This window comes from Corvus moneduloides, chromosome 13, assembly GCF_009650955.1.
Source record: "Corvus moneduloides isolate bCorMon1 chromosome 13, bCorMon1.pri, whole genome shotgun sequence".
In the NCBI taxonomy this organism is placed as follows: domain Eukaryota; kingdom Metazoa; phylum Chordata; class Aves; order Passeriformes; family Corvidae; genus Corvus; species Corvus moneduloides.
Window position 1 is genome coordinate 13,802,870 of NC_045488.1, and position 26,476 is coordinate 13,829,345.

General features: G+C 37.3%; 1 protein-coding gene across 7 annotated transcripts in view; it reads left to right on the forward strand.

Moving 5' to 3' along the window:
* CGNL1 (cingulin like 1) overlaps positions 1-14,858 on the forward strand; it is a 55,330-nt gene extending 40,472 nt beyond the window's left edge. For 5 of the 7 annotated variants that reach the window (XM_032123358.1, XM_032123362.1, XM_032123361.1 and 2 more), the window contains 8 exons: positions 578-748; positions 2,529-2,690; positions 3,501-3,590; positions 9,209-9,292; positions 10,443-10,567; positions 11,114-11,222; positions 12,108-12,271; positions 12,615-14,858. In XM_032123358.1, coding sequence (XP_031979249.1) covers positions 578-748; positions 2,529-2,690; positions 3,501-3,590; positions 9,209-9,292; positions 10,443-10,567; positions 11,114-11,222; positions 12,108-12,271; positions 12,615-12,759 — 1,050 coding nt within the window. In that variant the 3' untranslated portion in view covers positions 12,760-14,858. Of the gene's footprint in view, positions 1-577; positions 749-2,528; positions 2,691-3,500; positions 3,591-9,208; positions 9,293-10,442; positions 10,568-11,113; positions 11,223-12,041; positions 12,272-12,614 lie in introns of all 7 variants that reach the window. The other 2 variants (XR_004242907.1, XM_032123359.1) reach the window with 2 other exon arrangements.
* The last annotated feature ends 11,618 nt before the right edge of the window (positions 14,859-26,476 follow it).

Consider the following 26,476-nt stretch of genomic DNA (forward strand, 5'->3'; position numbering starts at 1 on the left):
TAAATGAACTGGCACATTGTAAAGAATTATATATTTTTAAATGTGTAAAAGAAAGTAAAATGCAAAGTTTAGTATTAATTTCTTTAACCTAGAGGCTCTTATTAAAAGCTTTCAGGGCTGGAACAGTGGTTGGAACACCACTATCTCAAAATGGCATTGTAAACCAGTTCTGTATAAACCAGATCCCAGATCTGAGTTCAGCTCTCATGTACAGTACAGTGATATTTCAGAGTTTTACAGCTGATTCTCAAAATGCTTCTGCATCAGATTTATTGTGCCATCTGTGTTTAAACTGTACAGATAATACTGACATACTGAAGTGTGACTGTGCTGTTCATTGCGTCACTCAGCTGGAAGAACTGCTGACAGACCAAAAGAGAAAAGTCTTGCCACACATACTATTAGAAATTACCCTTACTGTTTTGTGTTTTCCTACTTCTGCATAGAAATGAATTTATTTGGGAACATTGGATAAATTTTCTGTCTGAAAATACTGAGCTGAATACTGAACCTGGAGAAAAAACCCCTTTGTTTCATAAGCACAATAGAACCTTTTGTATATGTACTTTTTGCCCAGATGTCTGAAATGGTAGAGATCTCAAGAACATCAACTCTGGAGCTTCAGAGCCAGTTTGATGAATACAAGGAGAAAAATCGCAGGGAATTTTCAGATCTGCAGAGGCAATTAAAGGAGAAAAGCATTGAAGTAGAAAAATCACGCCTGATGAACATAAGAATGCAAGATGAGGTAATGACTCATAAGTTCAGTGACAAATTCTCACCTTTGACCTAGAATTCAGTGCAGATAGTTTTCAAGATAGTGAATGTTTGCTATTATGCTTTTGTGTACTCTCATGTGCATCATGAGAGGCTGATCTCAGCATGCTTTTGAATTTTGTTATTCATGGTAGTGATCAGCCTGTTATTTCTGCTGGGGAAATAGGGTTTCCTATTTAGGACAGATAAATGCAGTGTTTGACAAATGAATGCACCTTAAGTGATATGACAAGGATTCCATTGATGATCTGCTGCTCTTTAATGCCTGCTACTGAAGGAATTGAAAATTTAGAAATATTTTTGATCAGGAAAAATCCTCCACCAGTTATTTAGGAAAAACAAGCAAACAAACATATAGACATACATTCTCCTCTCCTTTTGTATGAGCCAAGTTGCAGATTTAAATGACAAACATGTCTGTGCAAGCAAGAATCAACCAGTCTTGAAGTGTCTGCCTCGCAGTATGTAAATTTTGCCATAAAGACAATCCAGTTTTTTAAAAATCTGCATATACTTGCTCTGCAGTTGGAAAAACTATGAGAATACATTGGTCACAGATATTTTCTCTATATGGAATATTTTAATAGTAGGATTTTTCCAGTTTAGAACTTCTCTCATATCACCCTCTTTCCTTAGAAAGTGTGTTTTAAATTCAATGTAAAACAGCAATAGAAGAAAGAGTACTTTCTGTATATTGTTATGTCTTTTTTCTGTATTTATTCCATTCAGGAGTGGAGAGCCTTTGTAAACAGTCTTGTGAGGCAATATGGGAGCTCTTCACTGCTGCATCTCTTCCAGGTTCTCTGCGGATACACAGGAGACACCCATCTTGAAAGCTGACAATTCAATGTCATTCTGAAACATTAAATGGATATGAAAGGCTATTAATGTACAGATCCCTGCACTTAACTAGCTGTTCACCAAGTCATGCAGCTGTCAGGACTTAGCAGTAGATAGCAAACTCTCTGAACATTTACTAATACATTATTTTAGCTTCATTACTAAAATGAGCACTTGAAACAGAGGAAGAATGTGGGAAAACTATTAAAGAAAAAACCCTCTTATCCTGTATTATATATGTGTTACAAGTTAAGTTACAAGTGCAAGGAATGGTCATGATTTCACCTAAAACCCATCTCACTTATATATATTTTTAAAGTACCATGAAGGTTTTGGATAATATTATTGAGGACATGCAGTTGTTGAATAGTCCTGAGTTTGTCCTCAGCAGACAGCCCCACTGTACCTACTAATTATACACACACACACACACACACACACACACATATGCAATTATGTAATGGGTAAAATGCTGTCATCAAAGTGCATCAGACATATAAACTATATAGTTATTTAAAAGCTAAAGTATTGGGAGTCTGACAAGGAAAGGAGTAATATTGTAAAAGTTCCAAACATTTTGAGACATTTAACCATTTTGAAAATCATCAAAATTTTGGCTTACTGTAACTTGGTAAAAAGAAGTAAATTTTAAGAACCACACCGTGGATAATTGTCAGTGTAAAACATGTAGTATATATGAAGCATCTCATTATAGGTCACAATCAAAGTTTATTTTCTTGGTGCCATCTTGTGGATAAAACAAAAATTACTGTGAAAAGCCAGTAAGTAATTCAATGGAATTCTTGTCATGCTTCCAGATCTGTTGTGTTTGCAGTGAGTCCCCTTTACTGCTATCCCTTGTTTATAGGAAGTACAGCATGAAGTGTATTACCATGATCTTATTGCTTCAGATGCGTCTGATGGAAGAAAACCTGAGGGACCACCAGAGAGCTCAGGATGAGGCAATAACAAAAACTCAGTTACTGGAACAGACTGTGAAAAGCTTGGAGTATGAACTGGAAGCCAAAAACCACTTAAAAGATGATCGGGCAAGACAAATCAAACTAATGGAGGTAAAAGACATTCTTAAGGGTTTGTTTCTTCTTTGAAGAGATGAAAATAATTTTGGTATTTCACATGGATTCTGCTTGGAAGGAATCAAAAAAGCTTCATGTTGTTGAAAATCCATGTAGTACTACTACAGGAATTATTCTGATATATTCTAAAGGTGATTTGTTAGCATATCTATTTGTAACATGATGTGTTCTAAATTACAGTTTTCTCTCATCATTTTAGTTAACTGCTTTTTAATGAATTTTATCTAGAGCTTATAATGCAAATTTGCATTATTTTCATTTCTAGGCCCATCATTCAGAACTTCAAAAGTATTTAGAAATGTAAGTTCTGTTTAGCCTTTGATACCAGTTCATTTCAGGAGTCTGAATAACATTGTGACTCTAACTAACTTGTTGCAGGGCTTCATAACTGTTCAGTTCAACTAGGCTGTCATTTGCCTTTCATAAATAAACATCTCTATGTCGTACTCAGATGAAAAGAAATTTGTCTTCCAAACATATAATGTAATGCAGACATTCAAAAACAGTCTCTAGAAACATTATAGAATGTCTGTTATTTTCTTGAAATAGTTGGCAGTGATTAAAAAAAGGAAACAAAATGTTTATTTTACTTCCATCAAATAAATTCACTCTAAAGGCTTATCTACCTGCCTTCTCTTTTGCTGGGTGTTTTAAGAGGCATTACAATTTTCAAGCTTAGTCTTTCAGACACCTTGAGTCCTTGAAGTTTAAGGAAGAATGCCCTGGTAGCAATCTGAAGAGGATTGAAAGTAGTATGTTGAGGTTGCTTTTCTTTGTTCCACTTAGGACAAGTTATCTCACCTGGAACTTGAGCTTGATGAAGAAAAGAATAACTCGGATTTGTTGTCTGAGAGGATCAGCAGGTGCAGAGAGCAGGTACTTGAACAAGTTTTCCAGCTTTTGCTTAATGATTCCATGAAAAAGTTTTATTAGGATCACAATCCATATTGATCAATTAAATAGTTATTAGCAATAGGATTTATATGCTATACTTAGGCAGAGCATGTAAATCCAAAAAACCCAAGGTTCACCAACATGCTTAAATATGCTCCCTCCACATCACCACAGACCAATTTTTTCCTGTTCTAACTGGAAAACAGACACAGGATATAAAGACTGAAGACCAGTAAGCCTGTTGTGAAGAGTCTCTTATATTGAAAGATCACAATTTTAATCTTACTGAAAAGTAATAGACTCATAATAGACAGCATAATAGACTCTTAATTTCAAAGAATGAGGAGGAGGAGCTTTAGGAAATCGTGGCTTTAATTAAGGAAGTCAGCTGAACCAAGGGTGCTAGCCAGTTTCAACAAAGAGGAAGCTTTATTTTCATTATAAGTGTAAAAACTGATTAAGATACATCAAAGACAAGACAATTGGAAAGCATTTTCCACATAAACACATCAGTCTTTTGCTCCAGAAGTGTAATATAAGTTGATAGCCCAGAAAGAGGGGAAGAAGGATTTATTAATGAGGTTGTGTCTCATGCGGCAGAAAATGTAAAGATAAAATGATACTTGCCGAGCTAAGTGAGACCTATCACAGTAACTCAAACAAGTAACAAAAAGGTTTTTGACTATATAAGTAGAGGAAAGAAGTTGTGGAGACTGTATAATGAGGCCTCAGTCAAGATAAAAAGTAATCCAGGTATGCCCTCTCAAATAAAGGAATACTTTACCTCTGTCTTCAATAAGGCTAGTGAAGGTGCAGGTGGGGGGAAGTGGAGTGAATGTATTGGAAATGAGACCATTGAGTTGGAAATGACCAAGTCTTAAGAGAATTAGGAGTTCATTGGTTTGAAGGCAGAGGCCTTTATAATATTATTCAAGTTTTCTGAAAGAACTGACGTAAGAAATTATAGGTCCTGTAACAAAGATTTATAATAAATCAGTAAAGTACAGTATAGGGCCTGATTACTGCAAAAGCAGCCAGACATCCATGGCTGAGTAGTCAGGTCATGCAAATGTTGTATTAGTTCATGGAAAGAAATACAGTGATGTGGCTGTCTTGGAATATCATGGCTTAGATAATGTTCTTTGCCTTCTTTTTGCTTTCTGAAAGATGTGAAACTGATGCATAATTCATTACAGCACATCTGCTACCGTAACGCCGCATGAAGTACTACAGCTCATAGTAATTTCCTAGAAGTTCAGGGGACAATTAGCATTGAGGTACCCACAATAATCTGTTCTGTTCTCATTTCTCTTTCTTCAGAAAAAAAAACCCCACCTGCTGACATTCTTTTGAATAGCTGTAGCTTCAGAGGGAGAACAGAAAGTAAAATCTTAGTTTCTGTGTCTTTTCAATGAAATTGTGTATTCCACTGAGACAGCTGGAGAGTTTAGAGTGAGGTAGAGCTCAGCTTTCTCTCACGCATCCTTGAAGCACCAAGGCACCATTACTACTTTGTTTGAACTCAGGTTACGGAGATTCTATTTGATTGTAATAAAGACTTTCTGCTGTTGTTCACTGATATTGTACAGACTCCGACTCAGTGGGTGAAATAGAATGTAAGGGACTCATAATAATGTGGGGTCATGCTATTGTTAAATCAGGAAGCCTTTAATACTGGAGTCTGTGCCTGTATTGTAAACCCGGGATAAAAGTACTATAGTCATAGCTGCACTAGCGGGTACTATAGTAAGTTAATTTGCTAACTGAGTGGAAACCTGAAATACCATTTGGTGACTAAAATGTTATATAATGGGTAAAAGACGTGTTTATTTTGAGGTCTGGAATTTCTCATTTCACACATGAGTTATAAAGGTTGCTTTGTTTTGATTTTATGCCAGAATGACTAAGTAGTCAAATTACTAAAGAGTATTTCAGGGTCTGCTAAGCATTTATAATGACAAGTGAAATAATGGATTTGTTTTGGTAATATCTGTATTCTTCTACATTTTTAAAACTATTACTATAAATATGTTATTTTAACATACTGATAATGAATTATAATACTGAAATTTCCAGTAAAAACAAATTTAAACAACTGGTTCTATTTTACATAAAGCTGAATGTTTGAATAAACATTGGCAAGACTAATAGTTCACATTTCACTTGCCATGAAATGTTATTCTTTTTTAATTTAAACACGCTTTTGAATCTGAATGGCTGCATGACACACTGTTCTCTTCTCCTCTTGCCTTGTTCTCAAGAAGTACCACAGCAGAGTGGGAGCAGAAAAAAATTTTGGGGAAAAGTGGGTCATATCCTATTAGTTTTTAAATTATAAGGTTTTACTAACTCTAGAAAGACCAAAATGCTCAAACCACACCCACACCCACACACGGAAAGCTAGAGCATTCAGCTGCTCTTGGAGTCTAAAGTGAGCAGGGACAGGACATCTTTTAATACGTGATATGTTTTTTTCCTATGAACAAGTGAAATGAAGTATCTCTTGCCATATTGACTTTGTAAACATAATTGAAAAATCCTTAAGATACCCTCATCAATTCTTGTGTTCTGTGAAAATGTGAGCAGGAGTCTGTTGACTTCAGAGTCGTTTCCAATAAGTGTGAAAAATGGACTTAGTAGTTTTCATTATAATTTTAGAATAAATAGAGAAGGATAAAATTGCACTGTCTGCATCATTTGCTTCCTTTTGGTAAATGTTCCCAGTGGAGCTCTGTATACCTGCTCTCTAGCTGTCACTGGCTGTGGAAAGCAAAGAAATAAAAATCTGGATATGAAAGTTGCTTTTCAATTTTGAAGTACCAGAGGGATTTGTTTAGCTTTAGTTTTCTTCTTTATTAATCAATGGGTTTTTTGGTCACTTGGAAATTGTCTAAGGCACGCACGCACACACCCCCCTTAGGAATTAACAAGAAACATAGGCTGCAAACCTGTAAGATGGTAAACAATACTGATGGCATCTAAGTTATTAGAAATCAAATTGCTTTCACTAGTATTGAACACAACAGCTGCTTTTAATCGTAAAGCTGGCACAAAATGATAAAGCTTTGTAAAATCTGATACAGTTGCTTTTCTCAATTCTTTGTTGTTAGCATTCTTCAAATCCAGCTGTGGTAAGTGTTGCCTTAAGCTGCAGAAATAGTTTATTCTTTTAACACAATTATAATATATTAGATGTAGGAACGGTAGAACATGGAACATGAAGTTCCATGTGGTACACACAGAGAGTGTGGAGCATGAAACTGCTACATCTTACTGCTGTGAAATAAGTGGAACTTTGAGCACATTTTGGCAACTGCTTTTCTCCTTTGTGCATGTTAATTATGTGTTTACTGTTGAAAATCACAAGATGATAAAACAGTTTATATCTCCTCCAGCAAGAAGTGTATCTGCTGCCCTTTTCTTTTTACAAGCTCTTGTATATATTTGCACATAGCTTTCTGATCCTAATCAGATACAGCACTTTTGCTCTCTCCTACTACTTTTCTGTGAGGTTGCTTTTATCAAGAGGTGTCCAACAACAGTAGCAGTCATCTTGGAAATATAATTAATCCTAATTAATTATATTAGTCCTCTAAATAATTCCTTAATTTGAGTCTTGGGAAGGCTGCAAAAATTTGTTACAGCCTCTGAGCACAGTAAGAGCACAATGGAACCTCAGAGTGGTCCATTAAGCAAGTTTTTACATAAAACAAAACCCCATTCTTCAGTTAACAGCTACATTTTTAATTAGTCATTCATTTTACCACAAATTTAGCTTTATTTTTTCCTGTGTCTGTCTTGGTAAAGCAATTACAGCAGAGTAAATTCTATGTAATCCCTCACATTATAACTTTTTTCATATATTTCATTACTAAATACAGCTATTGTACACGTGATTCTAATTTGTGTCTATAAAATAATACTTTACTATATAATATTTTACTATATAACATATAAAACATTGTTATTATTGGGCTTCCATGTGACAGTGAGAGCTTTTAAGAAGTTACCCAGCTGTTGAGAACACAGTCACGTGCTACCATTGGTATTCTAGTAGCTGTTATGACCTTAGTTTTCAGGAATGCCTTCTACTCTCCTGAAACCATACTGTGACATAACATATGCAACTGCATGCATTGCTGCCATTATTTGTATTCATATATCAATTTCCAAGCTCCAGAAACAGTGCAAATTACTTCCTTTAAACGTGATTAACTAAAAATGTATCTTTTAATATTATGATGTGGTTAAAAAATAAGGCCAGGGGTAAATTTTCATCTGCTGTACTTGTTTAACCTTCACATTCTTAGCATTGCTTTTGGATTTTTTTATGCAAGAATTCCCAATGATTTTTGAAAGACCTTTACTGGGATAAATCTGTAACTGAGAGTTGCTTAACTGGGATGGTGTGTTTATGCAAGTTCATTTGTAACTGATGTAAAGCTGGGAGGAATGCTGTGGCCACTGAAATCTTTATCCGTCTTTTTTTTGCAGGTATAGTAATTGATATAGATATTCACTGTGTTCCCCAGATGATACCTATCATAGTAAGCCCTGTGCAGTGTAAACCACAAACGCTGTGGTAACATTTGCTGTGCCTGTAAAGGCATTGTTAAAGATTTGCAGGGAGTCTCAGCAAGATTGGAAGCAAGAAAAGTATTTCAGTAGACTTAAAAACTTTGTCCTTTAGCACCAAAGTTTCAGTAGCAGTTGTTAGGCAGTTCAGAGTTTCTCTTTGAGCTGAGTTTTTTTTCCAATCAAGTCCGATAGTGAGGTAAAACAAACTAATTCTGCATTCTTGTCTTGAGTTTGTATTGATCAGGTAGCCTTTTAACATCTTTATACATGGAGAATATAATCTTCCTTGTGGTTGTTGAATATGGAGTGGAAATATTAAGAGATACTGTAGAAAAAGACAAGCAAACACCACCCCCCCTCCAAATCTAGAAGTTGGTGCCCCTCCAGTACAACCAACAAATTGACTGGAGGAGGAGAGCAGTGTTTGTATCCATCATGAAGCAGTGTCTGTTGAAAAACAGCTTTTACCACTCCTATACGTAGAGAAAACCGCAATTGTCTGTGAAATGTTTCACTGAGTTCTAGGCACTTCTTGGTACCAGTCTGTGTTTAATAAAGTGAAACTTTACTTAGACTAGTCAGCAGGTTAAAGGTAAGGTGCTGTTTCAGAGGTTCAGACTTAAGTATGAAGGAGACAACTGGAAAAGATATTTGAAGATGGATGTGATGTTCCAGAACTCATGTCTTGCCACATGATATGTCTCTCATACAACAGCTTAGAGTTCAGTTCCTTGCTACAGAATGTATATGGTGAACATCAACAATATCCAGTGTGGGTGTGAAATGCCTAGAATGAGTACTGGGAATAACATGGACTTCCTGAAGCAGAAAATTTTGTCCAGGATTGTAGCTGTAAAGCTCATCTGAAATCATGTGTATGTCTTGAGTTCTAAGAAAGAACATATTGCTTATTGCATAGATATATGTAGTTTATATATATATATATACACACACATACAGTATCATATAGATAAATGTAAATTAAGACTCTTATTAAAATCTCTGTTATCTTTCTCTACTAGATTGAACAAATGAGGACAGAGCTGCTTCAGGAAAGAGCTATCAAGCAAGACTTGGAGTGTGACAAAATTTCATTGGAAAGACAGGTAATTATGCCTGGTTGTAAATGCTTTGACTGCTTTGGAGGAGCTGTTCTGCCAAGGCTTAACAGTACTTCAGGAATGCTGTTGAAGATACAATTTCAAGTAATTGTGATTTTAGCTGAGAGTTTTCTTCTGTAGTAGTAAACGATTCTTCTGCAGTTCAGTGGTCTTTGAAAACAAGATTACTTATCATAGCCCTTAGCTGAGATCCAGAGGAAAGCTATCTTAACAAGTCATAGTATTATTTACAAACTCAAGAACATAAACCAGATTGTAATGGGAATTTAGAGAACATGTTTGTACAACACACCTAATTTGGTGCCTTAAGTTAGGTGACATTGATCTCATCTTAATTGTTTGAGAAAAAAGAATGCCACCTATTGGTATATACTGTGTACATTCTTATACTTTAGTTCTGATTTTCCTGTCATAGTCCTTTTTTCTGTGTTTGAGACCTGAGATCATGCTTTGAATTTCTGTAATATAGACCTTTATTTTTCTGTTCCTCATGTAACTTGATTTGTTGGGTTTTTTTTTTCTGTCAACTCTTTCACTAGGTCCCCATTGAAAACCTAAATTACATAGCCTCAGAAAAATGAAACTGCAAATCTGAGCAAAAGTCTGCTTTTACAAATCTTTTTCAAATTATTTTTATAGCAGGAGTAGCATCGGATAGTTAAGAAAGGATGGGGGGGAAACCCCAGTAATACCTTTAATAAAGTGGCATTGGATGTAAATAATTTCTTTGTCTACTTGTTCTAGCCATACACCAGTGATTTCCAGGGGAAGAACAGAGAAGTTTACAAAAGAATTTTGTGGAGCGTAAGACAGATCTGACAGAGTATTTGAACAAAAAAATTGGCATATTAAAAAGTACTGCGAGAAGGTGCTTGCACTATCTGAAGTTTAAGAGTCTATTTAATCCTAAAACTTTTAACTGAAGCTGAACAGTAAATTCTTTTCAATAAGGCACAGTAATAGAAAATTTGTTTGTAGTAAACTGTAAAATCTCAATGACTTTCCATGTTTACTAAATAATATACTGATCACTGTACACACTGGTATATGTTTTCCTGGAGACACGAATTTGGTATTAAGGTGATATTTGTCAATCTGAATAAATGTGTATTAACCAAGTGTATTCCAACTATAGAACAAGGACTTGAAGAGCCGAATCCTTCACCTGGAGAGTTCTTACCGATCCAATAAAGAGGGACTTGTTGCTCAGATGGAGGCACGGATCACAGAGCTGGAAGAACGACTTGAAAATGAGGAGAGGTAAAACCAATTATTTTAAGATCAAAACATGCATGTTTATGTTTGTTATTATGGCCTCTTGCTAATATTAGGACTCTATTGCAATTAACTTTTTATCAAATTAAAATGGTTACTGTTTCATAAAAGTATTGCAGATTTTCTTTTTGACTGCGAGCACAATAGAAGTTTGTCTTAAAATTTAAAACTGGGCACAGTGCTAACATGGTTCCATAGCTTCTTATTTTATAAATACCTAATATCAGTAACAGGATTAGAAATATTAACTGTACTGTGAGACATCCAGTTTCATGTTCATTTTTTGTTTAATCTTGGAGGAGTATATTTTTGTTCCTAAATCTTGCTGTGGTGACAGAAGAAATTCTCCTCAGTCATTGCTGGTTTTGAACAAATTTCTCAATATGTTGCATGGAATCAGTAGTTCCAAGCATCGACCTTTAGTATTATTTAATTCTTAGAACATTGCTAAGGAACTGTATTATCAGGATTGGGAGTATTTCAGTTCCTCTTTTACAAACCTGTCTTTTGTTCGTTTTGTTTTTTTCCTAGGGATAGAGCTAATTTCCAACTAAGTAACCGCAGACTTGAGAGAAAAGTGAAGGAGTTAATGTTGCAAGTAGATGATGAACATCTGTCATTGACTGATCAGAAGGACCAGGTAGAGGGAAAGACTAATATGCAAATATCTGATATTAATCCTACTCGCATAAACCATCATGTATAAAAGATACGAGAAGAATGTAGGTAGATTCTGATTACTCTGTAGTTTATGAACTCCCATTTAGTGGTATTTGCAGCTGCCATTGCATCATGTGCTTTTGTCTAGTACTAAATTGTTACTAATTTTGGAAATTATGAGAAGAAAGCAGTTCCAGAAGCAATGCTAATTCAAGAAATAAAGCAAATAACAGACAGTAATTCATCACACCAACAAGTAATATATTCTGTTTTGCCACCATAAAATTCTGTTTAAAGAAAGAAGCTGTTTACTGTTAAATATAGGCTGTAAGTATTAAGCATACACTGATGTTCTAATAGCAATGTGCTCTACCATTTACTGTGGTTTCTGTTGCTTCCTTGCTTAAAACATGGTTTCTTTCAGCACGTGAGCCAACAGCTAATATTCTGCCTGGAGAATGAACAGCATGTTTCAAATTGCAGACATCCATTACGGGAATGATTTTAAAAGATCCTCTGGGTTTTTGAAATGTATTTTATAGTATCTGTCTGTTAAAGTTGCTTAACTTAGACACATGTACAACTCTAGTCTGTCCTAATTGATAACCAGCTCTTGCTATCACGTAATACTGTCTTACTGTACCAAAGCTCTCTTTGCTTGTTGCTGGTTTTTCTTTGTAAAAAAATCATACCACATTATTTTTCTTAAAGTCTAATGCTGACTTTCAAATATTTCTGAAGCAGAGGATTACAGTGTCACTACACTGGCAAAGTTTTGTTTTTATTCTCCCTCTCATAGATGCTGGAAGAATAAAATTCCTTTATTAAAATAGTCCTCTAATCAGATGACATGTAAATATTGCAGTTGAGTTTGCGTTTGAAAGCAATGAAACGTCAAGTTGAAGAAGCTGAAGAAGAAATAGACAGACTGGAAAATGCTAAAAAGAAACTTCAGAGAGAACTTGAAGAGCAACTAGACATAAATGAACAATTGCAAGGACAGCTTAACACTGCAAAAAAAGAGTTAAGGTAGGATGAGTTGTCAGACCTTTCGGTTCTGTATCACACCACTACTCACACGTTTGACCGCTTGCTCCTGTTTAGCCATCTGTGAACATTCCAGTGTGCAAACTTTACAGTTTCCCCTCTCTGCCACTTCAGTTAGATGTGTTAGAAAATGTCATTGCTTGATCTTGTGCATGTTTCTTTCATGTAAGATGTAGTCTGTGATAAACTACCCCTGCTGGAGCACTTTGATGTCCTTCAAAAGTGTAAATCCTGCCTGTCAATGTTTTAAGCTTTGTATAAGTGTTCTGTGTATATGAACACAGATGTGCTGTTTTAATAGCAAATATGTGCACTTTTGTTTTAGTAGACTGAAGAAGTCACCAAGTAAAGTGTTGGCTGATTCTGATGATGAGGACGACGACGATGATGATTTCAGCACGGATGGTGATAGTCTCTGTGAAGTACCTTTAGGAAATAACTTTTCAAAAGATGATGACACAAAAATCTAAATAAGTATGGATGCAATTCCTTGAAAGTACTGGAAGAATAACATAAATTATCAAGAAACTGGATATTCTAGAAGCCAAATGACATAAAGGGATTTAAGAGTTGGGAATATATTGTTTCCATCTGTACTGTGCCATTTGCTTATTTAGATCTCCACTGTTTATTATAGAAAACAGGATTTCATTTTAAAACAGCTATAAAACAAGATACATATATATATATATAACTGCTATTGAAAACATGAGGATAATGTTTCACATTGGAGATGCCATTTTGCTAAAATTCTGTTCAAGTAAAAAGCCATCTAATAGTAATTCAAAATTAGTTTTTAGTTATTAAAAGCTTTTCCCTAAAATTAAAGAAACTATGGAAGATTATTTAATAATTGTAAGTAAGGGGAAATTATGTATAAAATGTAAATATTTTAAATTTGATCTTTTTATTGACTAGTACTATTTTGTAAAGTTTTGAATATTACATAAATCAGTTTGATATGTAAAATCTTTAAAGTTATATCGAATGCTATGTTTGGGTTTTCACTAAGAGGAAAACAAATGAAAATTAATACATTTCATGCATTACAGAGCAGATTCATAGTTCCTGGGCCAGGAAGTACATTTTAAAACCAGTGTAAGTTTTATTGTATGTGTTCTGTATATTAGAGGTCAAATGTTAATCCTGCCTGTTGACTTTAAAAGGACTAGCACATCTGAATGATGAGAGGCTTGCCTTCAACTTCCTTGTAAACTTCATTTGGGAAGCTTTCTGTTCTTAGTGGGGAAGGGTGAGAGTGATGTCAGTTATTACCTGGTATCTTTCATTTCCTGAAAGGAATTCAGTTCTGCCAGAGGCAGAATGTTATAGGCCTGCTGATTTGAGGACATTGGGACAGTCTTATCTTGCAAGTTTCTAAAGAGTCCCACTCGTTCCAGTAAAATTACCTATGGTCTTTGAATTAAGTACGTGCTTAAATCTGTTAATTGATACGAAAATTTTATGCTGCTGGCAAGAAATTGCACCAAGGAATCAGAAAGCATGTATCTGATTTTTCTTTCTAAGTTCTTCTTGACCGTCTTATGGTGATATATTGTAGTGTATGGTCATATGTGCATATATATATATATATCTCTCAGTATTTCAGTTGACAGAAGTATCTGTATTTTGGGTTATCCATCTATTCAACAAACTTTGTGGGAAATTTAAAACAAAGAGCATTGAAGATTTTATTAAAAAAAATTTTTCTATTTTGTTGCTAAAAATATTTTTTGCCATTTATATTACACCAGACTGATTTTACTCCTTTGCAAATCTAGAATCCTAAAGAAAGGGCATTACTACAAAATTTTGTTAATAAACCATACTTAGGTCCTGTCTGTTTATCAGTATTTGTCCTCAGTTACAGGTTAGCGAGCACTCCATCATTCATTTGATCAAGTAATCATGAAATTGTAAAAAATATTTTGAACTGAAGTTGCTGGGAGCTTCCATTATTCCCACAAAGGAATCTGCTGAGGAGAACAAATTTAACAGCTCTGAAAGTGAGGCTGACAGATGTGGTTAAGGCAAAAGTCCTGACAACGGCAGTATCCATTTTCATACAGTTACATGAAATGAAACTCCTGCCTCTGCAAGGTCAGAAATATATTCATGCATAGCAGATCACAGACTCTTTGCCATGTAATTCCCTTCAACTTGCTTTTGATCATTTGAGTTATATGGGAAATAATAGGAATGGCATAGTTGTAATACTTTGTATCTGAATCTTGTATCTTTTCCAGTAGCATACACATGGAATTTTTTGCAGTATCAGCATTACTATTTTGACATCACAGAAACAGCCTTTCATCCAAGAAGACCTGTGCTACACTGTACTGACAATCATCATAGAAACTGCTGTGATTTATTTGTTGTTTCATTTGCATGTTTATGTAGACAACTTCAAGCAACTGATTCCAGTCCCCAGTACTCTATCCTGTAATGTTCCTAGATGATTTATTTCAAACCACTGGAAAAAAATCACTCAATACTGCATCTACCTCCAGTTACACTAAACTGTAAAAGAAAAATTCACTTAAAATAAAAGTCAGCGCTCTCAGTTCTACTTTGTGCATATAGCTTGATATGAAAATTGCATGTTTAGAACATAAGAAGAAAATAATTATCTGGGAAATGCTGATGTTGAAAACAAATTTCTGCATTTTCTTCTCTTTGGATAGCTACTCTGTAACTTGTAAAGCAGGTGGCAGGTGTAGCATCTAGAAGATTCCTCATTTGATCTTCGAAGGAGGAAGACGGTATTGTTGCAGACTCCTCCTGGCAGTGGTCCTTCTTAGTAAACCTCCCCCTCCCCATCTGTGTTTTCAGAAAAAGCACTTGTCTTTAGTGTGTTCATTTAGACTTGCCAATGGCATTTCCTCTTTAGAGTTCTCAAATAGTCTGACTAAAAGTCTTAAGACACTAAAAAGGATATTTCAATTAATTCACCAAGCAGTTGGTAGCTCTGTTTCTCGATACATGCTAGCTATGGTGATGGTAAAATAATTTTGATTGCCACAAACAAACTTTATAATAGTTTACAGTCATCTTATTTGTTCACTTCATCTCCTGTTTGCTTTGATCAAAGCTCATCTTAAGTCAAAGTTCAGTTTAGAAAAATTTTCCTGTTTTTTTTCATGTAATCTATTTTAAAATGAATTTCAGAACAAGCTCTTGACCCATAAAAGGAAGCAAGAGGGGGTTATATCTGAAGAAATGTGGTTACAAGACATTCAGTCCCTAGAAATTTGTATAAACATCAGAGTTTCTGGTGTATTACAGAGACATGGCTTGAATTCTGGGCTGTAGAGACCTTCAGTTTTCTTCCATGGTACTATAATATCTCTTAAACAAACAAACCCAAGCTAAATCATGTTTTCTATAAGCTTAATCTGACTTTTGTAGTGGATGCTTGTCTCTCAGTATAAGTAATCTATGGTGAACAGTGAACTTTTTGTCCTTTCTGAGATTATAATGGCCTTGGTTTTCTGAGTCTGTTTTTGTAGATAGAAGACAAACTAACTTCTACAAGAGTTTTTTTATGTTTTAAATCACCAACATTTGGCAAGTGCTCCAAGATCTTTGCATGGCAGCTTCTATACAGTGCAAAATATGTAAATGTTAAACAAGTGAAGAAAATCCTCCTGTCCTCCATAGACTCCTCACTCACTAAGTAATGAAATTAAAGATACTCATCACAGTAATGCATTTTAATGCCCTTGAGTTTGGAAGGCATCCCTTTTCATAACAGCATTAAGATCTTTCAGGCATCGTATCTCTTGTTAGTGCCTGAAGAAATAAAAAGGAAAAGTTGTCATCTTCTTGCTGTCCCCTGTACCTGTTTCTCTGCACTGCACTTTATTTAAGGAATCCTGTACTATGCAAATGCTTTGATTCATCACTGTGCTTTTTACTGTTCAATCACCAGGCACGTTTTCCCCCCCACAACTCTTGGTGATGAGACTATAACTTGTTGATTAATCTGTGTATTCCTCTGATTTATCCTCTTTCTTCTCAACTTAATTATTCCCTTTTCCTGATTAAATAATCTGTTCTGATTTATAAATGATTTTCTAAACTATTCCAGAAGCCATGTGTTTTCCTCATTTTTTACAGACCAGCTGTGTGCTTTGCTGAGTGAGCTACACAGTGCAATAGCTTCGGCTTTTAAGCCTTTTCTGGATCACACAGCATATTTTAGTAATTAAATGTTGAGTCTTTTAGCTTACTGGAGCTTCCTATCCTGTGAGTAGAGCTACACATTTCAGCTGCTTAATTTCTACCAACTGCAGTTATCAAGTAACATTGCAAAATGTTCAAAGACTTTGCTGAAAGAGCAACATTCGTTAGAAATTGCCAGGGTTTCTAACACATTTAATTTCTTCTTTTATTGCATAAGGTTCTGACTAGGTCACATGTTTAACCCCCTGACCCTACTATGTTATACTGAGGAAAATTTTGTTGTCATCTCAGGATTTACTCATGAGTACTGGGCTATTGAGAAAAAGGTACAGAAATTAATAGAAAGGGTTTTTTCTATTTCAGGTTTTTCTTTTAACATGTAAGAAAAGAAAAGACTTAAGAAGAATGGGGATGAAGTTCAACAGACAAGGTCAAGTGCGGTAGTCAGTTTGCCTCAGTAGCAGCATGACAGCCCTCTAATGGTTGGTACCAGTGAACCTTATATGAGGTCAGCAGAGACTGTTTTATGTAAGCTGGAACATTTGACTTTTCTCCACTTCTAATAACAATTTACTGCTTTATTTAGATCCTGAAGCTTCATGCCATTAGCAGAAGTACAGGCAATAAAAAAAATTTACTTAAATTCAGAGCACAGGTGGATGATGAAAGTTTAAGCTCTTGAAGTTGTCAGTAGGAATACTGTAGGAACACTTCTATGTGAGTGCAGAGGAGGAGCTCATTACAGGTAACCTGAGTTTTGCTTTGCCTTCTGCTTCCTCAGCAGAATGGGCTTTCTGACCAATGCTTCATGTGTAAGGTTACAAAGCTGTTTTCACTAGTTTGGAGTACTCCTTTCATCTTGGTTGCATGCAGGCTGGCTAGGATGGACCCTACCAAAAGGCATAATGGGCAGTAAGGAAGAAATACAGACAGCAGAAAAGATTCAACTCAGGATCCATTTCTGATTAATTTGATTTTGATCTTCCCTTCAGTCTTGAGGATCCTGGCACACATCTGACGTTGAGGGTCTTGTGCTGGCTCTGCAGTAGCCAGCAGGCTCTGTGGAGTGTCTTTTCTGCAGAACAACTGCCTTAAGCATAGATTTCCTTGCTTTATGGGGGAGTTTCAAATCTGGTTTTCTTCAAAGAAATGGTTTATTGTGTAACAGGTAGAATGGCTATGAAAAGTGGAAAGAAAGAAGAATGAAGTCCAATAAAACTATGTAAAAGCTGTAAATCAGCCAACCAAAGAAAGGAAGCTTCCTGAATTAGGCTATGTGTACTTTAAATACAGCCCACTGTGCTTTGCTGTTTCAGTACATACTGTGTATGGTGTCCAGCTATTTTAGAGATAAGATCAAATTTGTAATTTAGCTCAGAATGTCCCTCCCAGCTGTGAACTTCTTAAGCATTACTGAGTCACAATGGAAAACTATGGTCTGTGTGGATATAACAAACCAACTCAAAAATGCTCACAAACTTGGAAATCTGGTTTTTTAAATTAAACAGGTTCTATTTAGAGACCCTGCTGGGCCAGCTGCTTACAACAGAGCAGCCCTATAAAGGTGCAGGTAAGTGTCTCGGGACTACCAGTCTGTGCTGTGGCATGGTGTGCTTTCTAACACAGTACCTGTCTGATGGTCTCTCTTGCCCTTCCCAGTAGTGGTTCTTCCTTCATAAGTGACAAGTGCAGACTCTGTTGGAAGACCCAATGTGTGGCTCAGATGCATCAGGCCAGAGAGGAAGTGGAGAGACCTGACCACCAGATGTCTGGGAAGCAGAGTTAACATTAGCTTATTCACAGCAAGTACAGGTTCCCAGGTGCTGACAGAAAGGTGTGGCTGTTTGAAAGGTGGCTGTTGGGATATTCTGCTTTTTTTGGCAAGTTTGGAGTTTTGGGGTATTTTGGTCAGAGGATAGGAAAGAAAAGAACCAACTAAAAAAACCAACCCTCTCCTGGTTGTACTCTCCAGGTGTCTGCTGGGTCTTCTCTTTCTTGTGGGTGAAATCTGTACTATATGCCTGGAATTTTATTTTACTTCACTTTTTGCTGACCATGTGTCCACAAGTACAGCGAGAGGCAGGCAGTGTCTGCAGTGTGCTGTGGTGACATTGCCCGCGTGGTAGCGCAGGGAATGTCATGATGCACTGTGGCCATTGAACATTGAACACCTGTCTTTCAGCTTAATTTGAGCAAAATAAGGAGCTTTTTGTACTTGTGCAATATCTGCTTACCTCATCTCTTGGTGAATGTTTGTATTCACCTGGTGGCTCTTACTGTAAAGCCTCACAATGCTTTTCCAGGGAATGCAGGTGCTTATGACTCAAAGCCAGATTAGCCAAGCCTCAGGAGGCTGTGTCTAAACTGCAGCATCCATCAGTGTCAATGTGCCATTAAATGACATGAGCAGCTGCAGCTGAAGGGCATTGCACATGCAGAGAACTGGACACTGGGAAGCTCAGTGGGTGGTGCAGTTGGCTCAGGTCTGTTCTGTGGGGTGTCAAGCTTAGCACCAGTGCACAGGGTAACTCCTGCATTGAGTAGGTGTCCACACTGAGTAATTAAATAGTAATTAAAAAATCAGTCCACACCGAGTAATTAAATACCTCCTATGCCTGCCAAGCCTAGAGCACTAGATATCAGGTAACTGAGTTTTGATTCCACAAACTTTTGCAAAGTCTTGTCATCTTAGCTTTTCTTTTCAAGTATATAAAAAACCAACCAGGGACAGAGGAACCGTGCCTTTTACCACAGTTGTGAGTGTGTCCAGCTGCCAGCTGTCAGCCCTGGAAGGATGCTCTGAGGATGAACTGAGTGCAGAGAGTCAGATACAAGCAACACGTTTTAACTTTGATTGGTACTTTATCTCGTCAGTGCAGTTTTTCTTATCACCACTATCATTTTTACGAATTAGAAGTAATATAGAGGGAAGATGGGATGTTAACACCCAATTAAATTTGCTGCTGCTCTGAAACTATCCTGTGCTTAGCAGAGCTTGGCAGTTCTGTCTCTTGAGAAAAATTACTGGTTTTCGCCGGAAAACGTTTGGAAATCTTAAACGTGGAAACTGCAACAGAGACCAAGATGCCTCGGAGAAGTCGCGGGGGAGCGCGGCCCGCAGGAGGCAGCAGAGGGGCGGCTCTGGCCGCTTGGGCGGGAGTGGTTTGGTGCGTCCTCCATGGATATCAATTCTCCATTGAAATGCGAGACAGAACAGATGGGTTTCCCTTCAAGAAGTGGTCTGTTCAGAAAGTAACATGATGCTCCACAAAAATCCTTTTCAGTGTAGAACCACAAAGTAGCATTCAAGTTGCCAAGGTGCACAAGGTGACTGATGTGAAGAGGATGGTGCTTCCTGTAAAAATGCTGGTGCTGTAAGTACTCAGATACTATGGCATGACTCAGTAAGAGGACAGAAAATTGAGTGGTTCTGAGTCTGAAGAAATTAATTTATGAAGGACAGAAAAAGCTCAGAGTATTTAGTCTTGACTGTTCAGTGACACTGTAACAAGGTGACAGTCTCCAGAATAGAGCAGGGATAATAAAAATTGGTACTTTTTTTATATGGCATGATTAGACACACTGGTATTGATGGTGATAAATTACCAAAAACTAGAAGTTCACAGCTGGTAAGAAACCCATTATTCATGAAAGTTTGTTGGCTGGAGTTATGCCAGACAAAGATCAATCTAACCATACCATCCGTACGTGTGCTTGCGTGCCTTTCCTGCACTGCAAACATCCAGCCTAGAGATGTGGAAGTTTATGTCAGGTTCCCATCAGAGTCAAAACTTCTGCCAAATATGTTTCAAGTCATTGTTTTTCTAGATGCTTCTCTCCTCTCTGTTGTCAGAAAATCACCTTTAAACTGAAATGATTCCAAATGACAATTAGATCCTGCTTATGGTTATAGCAGATTTATGCAGAAAAGGCATCCTATTAAACAGGAAGACTTGTCTGTCTGGGTGGGATGCAGAAAGTGTTCTAGTTACACTCATCTGCCTTAGCAGTTTACGCCCACGTTGGGCACTGTCCTTTGCATAAGCCAAGGAGAGGAAAACAATATTCTGTTGAGAAATCAACATTGTCTCCCTAAGGAGAGGAATAGAAGTGTTCAGCAGGAATACAATTACGGGGGGCACTTTAACATTTTTTGTCCAGTGTTAAATTCTATAGGAGTTTTTTGTCTAAGTATGTTCTCTTCTCTTGTTAATCCATCAAAATACTAAATGTGTGTATTAACAGAGAAGAACCCCAAAATTCATAGAGACTCTGTAAATCCAGTCATATGAGAACTGGGAAATGTACCAAAATGCCTCATTAAGAGCTTGCTAGCCTGTCTGCTGTCAGAATATTTTGGTGTACTTTTCATTCTAATCCTTTAGCAAAGTACACTGCATGTCATAGGACAGTGGATTACGATTTTGAAAGTGGTTTTTTTTCCTCCAGATGGTTTACTAAAAACAAGCTAGAAAATGAACAACCAACAGGTGTTTTCAATGTGTCCAGTGCACGCTATTAATATATTATAGCCTTTGTTCCACAGATGTAGAAATTACCGGGAATTTGGCTATTGATTTTAGAGGGAGGAGGATTGGATCTTGTGTTACTATATTAACGATTGGGGAAATGTTTCTCTAAAAGGTAGGAATACAGAAATTTCCAGGGGCAGAGTGATGATCTAACATCCTGTTTTCACAGTGGCCAATTCCCAGGGCCCCATAGGAAGGCAAATGCTCTCCTTTCTTTCCTTCCATGTCAGTTGTGTCAGAGACTACTATCAGTCTCTCTCAGTTTGTCATTAGCCATGAGGTAAATCTGGCTGATAACTCAGGCTGATTTCATGCCAGGCAGCTCACCATTCTGCCTGACCCAAACCTGAGCTTGTAAAGCCACCCACAATCACGTGTGTATCAACCTCTTCTTTCAGTGCTTCTTCACTCCGTGACCTGCGGCAGCAATGGATCTCCAGGTTACTTATAAAAACCTTTGTGCCACTTTAATTCTATTAACCCACATTAATATCCAGAGCGTCTCCGTTTACTTCTCAGTTATTATCAGACAGATGCTAGTAAAAAATGAGAGCACAAGTAGGGCAATTGTCTTTTCATGATTTTTGGTGTCTTTCTGTTCTTCTGCACCAGGGAGAATTGGTATTTCAGACAGGTCTTTTCTAAGCATTCATTGCTATCCATACCCCTCTTGTATATTTTTTCTGCTTACATCTGAAGAACTGTCATGCATGTGACTGTGTATGTGTGAATTTAAAAAAGCTTTGTGAGTTCTTCTTAGACAAAGGTAATGGGAAAAGAATACCCCTTGCAGAAGCTGCATTTTGAAATAAATACAGCAGACCTATACTGTTTGCTTTCCATGCAAAGCTGCAACAGAGAAGAGTTTAAACACACCTCTTGATATGCCATTTCTGCATTACCCCTGCAAGGTGACAGAATTCTGCCCCAGCAAGAAATGTACGAAAATGTGCCCTATTAGGCCAACTCAAGGAGGCTTAATAGAATTCCATGGGTTAGTCAGTCCAGCCACTCCGGTAGCTTTTCAGTCCTTCAGTAACTCCTCTCAAAGACTTCCTGAGGTGGGAATGGTGCTCTATTATCCTATAATAAAATTCTCAAAGAAGTAACTTGGGTAGGCCAGAAGTGCAGCAAAATGCCTAAGCATGGTAAAGTTATGAAAAAAGAATAGCAGCTAGTTGTTCAGGGAAATGGAATTTTCAAGTTAATGCTAATGACAGAAGTCTTTATCTCCTTCTGGGCTGTAGTGTCCTGAAGGATGACACATGGGAAATCTGGGGAGTGGCCATCCAGATTCACAGATACACTGTGTGACCAAATATACAAGTGGTTAGGTGTGTAAATCCATTTCCTTCCTTGGACCAACGTTAGAGGGGCAGTCCCCTAAGTAATATTTAGTCATTGTGGCTCAGCTATTATTAAGTACCTTAACTATTTAGTCCTTCCTACATTCCCTCCTAATAACTTTACTCCAGTTAGACCCAACATTATCTTCTGTATTGATTATGACTTTCTTCTATTATTATGACTTAGGCACAGAGGAAATGAGACAGTTCTTGGTGACAGGATAAGAAAATTCCACTATACTGTAGATACAGATATGTCTGCTAGAATGTTTTTGGAGCTGGAGGAACCAAAATCAGGTCCCCTGATTTCACCAGTCAGTATGACCTGATATTTTATGGCTAAAATACCTCCCCTTCCTCCTCTTCCACATTATGTTCTTTTTATATGACTTCTAAGAAACATGTCTTTCAGTATGTAGAAAGGAAGTAAGTAATAGAACAAATAGAAGATCTTTCATTTACACTAAACAACTTTTATGGGCAGCTCCCTGTCCCAGCTGTGTCTGTGAACAGGCAGTGGGCTGTGAGAGTCCATTAAGAACTGCTAAATTCCCATGTACATCGTTCTGAGATGGGAGAACATGGAGGTCTTAAACCAGATCTGAAACAAGGGACAAGCCAAATAGCTGAGAACTTCTGTAGCACCTGTGCAGATGTTCTAGACAAATGCCTGGCTTCTTTGTTGTTTTGAAAAACTTTCCATCATCCTCTGCCCTGAAGCAAGGCTCAAGTCAACCACTTGCTATTCTGGTCTTCTATCATAAAGTAGAGCTGAAGCAGAATATTGGTTTTGCCCTTCTTACTCTTCTATGGTTCCTTTCCTGTGGAGAAACAAAGATAAAATGTCTCATCTTCCCTTTTGTAAACTAAAAGAAGTCAGTCAAATACATGTAGTGATTCCCTGTCCTTAATGCTCCCACTCCCTGAAATACGTACATTCCTCTCACTTACGGAAGAACTTGTACTCCACAATTTATTTCTGCGTCTAAAATTTCCTTATTTTCTGCCACAATGACAACGCTGGAACCAGAAGACATCTATCATTTGCTATTATCTCCAGGGAGTGGAATACGATTCTAAACACAGCTACCTGACAATATAACAGTGGTGCTAATGGTGGGGTGTGCCTGTTTTCTACTCTCCTACCTCCCTTAACCAGTTCCATTGCATGACCTGGCCAAGCCACACCCCTGTGTGAACAATGCTGCTGCTCCTGTGCTGCATTATTTTTATGTGACATCTATGCTGAACTGTCCTGCTTGCATGGACTGACTGAACCAAACCTACTGCTGGAGGATGAGTGACAGGCTTCCAGCATTTCACGTGCATCTTGAGCCACATTGCCGTGGGCTGTGACCCAGTTGTGAACTGAATGGGAGACCTACATGAAAAAGGAAGCAGTGAAGATGAATCAGGGGGTGGTAGTTTTTCTGCTGAATCAGAACTGTATTGATGCCATATATGCTTCAGCAACATCTGAAGTGATGCTATCTAAATCCCTAAGAATTTGTGACTGAAAAACTAGAGTGCTGTCTTTTCATTCAGATACAGACACATATGATAAATTAAACTGTCCTGTATTTGTCTCAGTGCATTTCATATTTCTCAGTTGATTTTAAATTCCAGGTTCTTTTTGTTTAGCAAAATAAAAGCCATGGCTGTAGAAGTATAAAATTACGATTTATAGACATGCTTATTGAAAAGCCCTACCAAATAAAGGTAAAAATACCATTTATTGAAAAACATGCCCTTCTAGGGTTTTGCAGCCTTCTTTAAAATCTTAGCAGTAGTAATTTTTTTCTCTATTAACTGCTTTTAACAGTCTGGCTCTACAGATCACATCTGTCAGGTGTAATTCTCATTTTTCCCACTGCTCAGGATACAAACTGTATGAAATGCAGTGACATGGATGCATAAAGGCACGTGGCAGAATCCTGTTACTATTGTCATTACCTGATTGGCTTCAATGGACTTGCTCTGTGTTCATGCCCAGATACAGCTTTTCCTGACTAACCCATTCCCTTTTGTCCTTTCTGTCTGTTCCAGGGGAAATTACTGTGCACGTGCCATTGTATTATTTCTTGATCTATCTAGCATTTTTTTTACTTTGTTGCTATATAGTTAAAAAGGACTTTGAGAACTCAACAGGAACATGGACTTTAAGTAGAAAGTAGGACAACAATTAAAAGCAGAAGGTACTAAAAGAAACATTTTCTGCAATTATAGTCTGTGACTACATTTTCAGTAAAGGTGGAAGCAAGGTCTTATTGCAGGTAACTCCAGGAATTTCATTTTTATTCAATTCAACCATAACTGAAATAATGACATAAAATACATACAGAGGGCTTTGCACAAATAAAATGTGTATTCTGCATTTCTAACTCCTTGTGTGGGAATGCCTAGTTATAGATCTCTGTGTGTGTGATTAACAGAAAGGGCTCTGAGTTTTTGTAGTAATCTTGTATTAGCCATGTACCGAGAGTGTTAAGTGAGAGCAAACAGTTGTATCAACAGGTCTGAGAAGTGATATGATGCTTGTAGCTAAACCGAGCTGGACATTCAGGTAGCCTTATGTGTTATGTCAATTCAGAAGGGTAACAGTAGCTGCAAATGCACCAAAGATGCATTTGCCAGTGAAAGACAAAATACTATTCAAGAGAAAAACTGCACAACATTATATATGGGTTTGTATACGGCATATAAGAACACCTATGGCAACTGACTTTGGGGGCTCAGTTTCTGATATGTGTCAGGCTGTTTTATGACCACTAGCAGACTAAAATTTTCACATGAGCTGTAATACCCAAAAAAGAGAGTCTGATGGTGCTGAGCTAAGTGTGTTTGTAGACTACAACAGTGAGAGCTGGCAGAAAAAAGAAACAGCTTTGAGAAAACATAGTTGATCAAGGCTCCAGTTCTGTCTGGTACTGAAATATTCTACATTTTACATCTGTCCATTTGAGAATCTCTGCTATAAATGGATTTCATTCCTTAGGGATGATGAAGGCAGAATAGATCTTAATCCCCCTGGAAAGTGAAGGCTATTAGAAGTTAATTATAACCCATTTTTGTAGCAATACAAATGGGACTTTATAACCTTAATGACCACAGGTGTGAGTTCTTGTACAATTTGTAACTGCAATTATTCCCAAATCTCACAGGATTAATATTCCAGTTGATCATATGTTACCAGAACTTTTCTTTTTCCTCTGGACTGTGTCAGCAGCTAGCCTGAAGATGGACAGGAGATTATAGTAAGACCAGGCTACCTGCTCCTGCTCTTCTAGGAGGGCAGACCTTCCTCCTCCATGTGTTGCATGCTCTGTGTCCATCTTGTGATCAGAGGCTTTTCATAGAAAGGCCTGTTGATTCTGTCACATCCTGTTTCATTTTTTCCCACAGCATAATGGTCTTTGGGCCTCCAGGGAAATAAATATTTCAGTAATGCTGCTGATGGGAAACAGGGTAGTTACAAAAAAACCAAAGAAGGTGCCTACACTTTAAATTTCTTGCTGTTTCTATGTAATTATATTAACTATTTCACAATAACGATTGCTTTAGATATCCATGCTGTAGTGTCATCTTGTAATTAACCTGCTGTGCGTTTGGACCATTGTAGTCACAGAGTGCTGGCAGGTTTTGAACTCAAAGCAGAGCATGCTGGTCAGATTATGTTCTGCCACCATGTTGTGTATTGTCTATGAGCAGTCTGTATGATTATGTATACCTTTTGGGCAGTCTGTCCAGCTGTAAAAATCTGTAGAATACTGTTATTTTGTCAAACTAGTTCCTAAGTAGTGATTTACTTTCTATTCCCCCATCTTTTTCAGTAAACTAGTGCCACGTCCCAAGCACAGTATGAAATGCTCACAACAGTGTACAATGACTCTTGCAGGAAAAAAGATCTGTAAACTGTGGCAAATCTACTTCAGATTATCAGAACCAAGGAGGTAAGGTCATGGGGCCTGGCAAACAGGGACATGCTGAAAGCAAGCAGATGCTTCTCCCTGAGGTCCCCGGGAGCGAAAGAGGGACACTGGAGAAAGAGGGGAGTGACTGTGTTAAACCTCCACGGGGGATGAGAGAGAACGGTAAATGTGCAATGATGAGCTGCAGCCATGAAT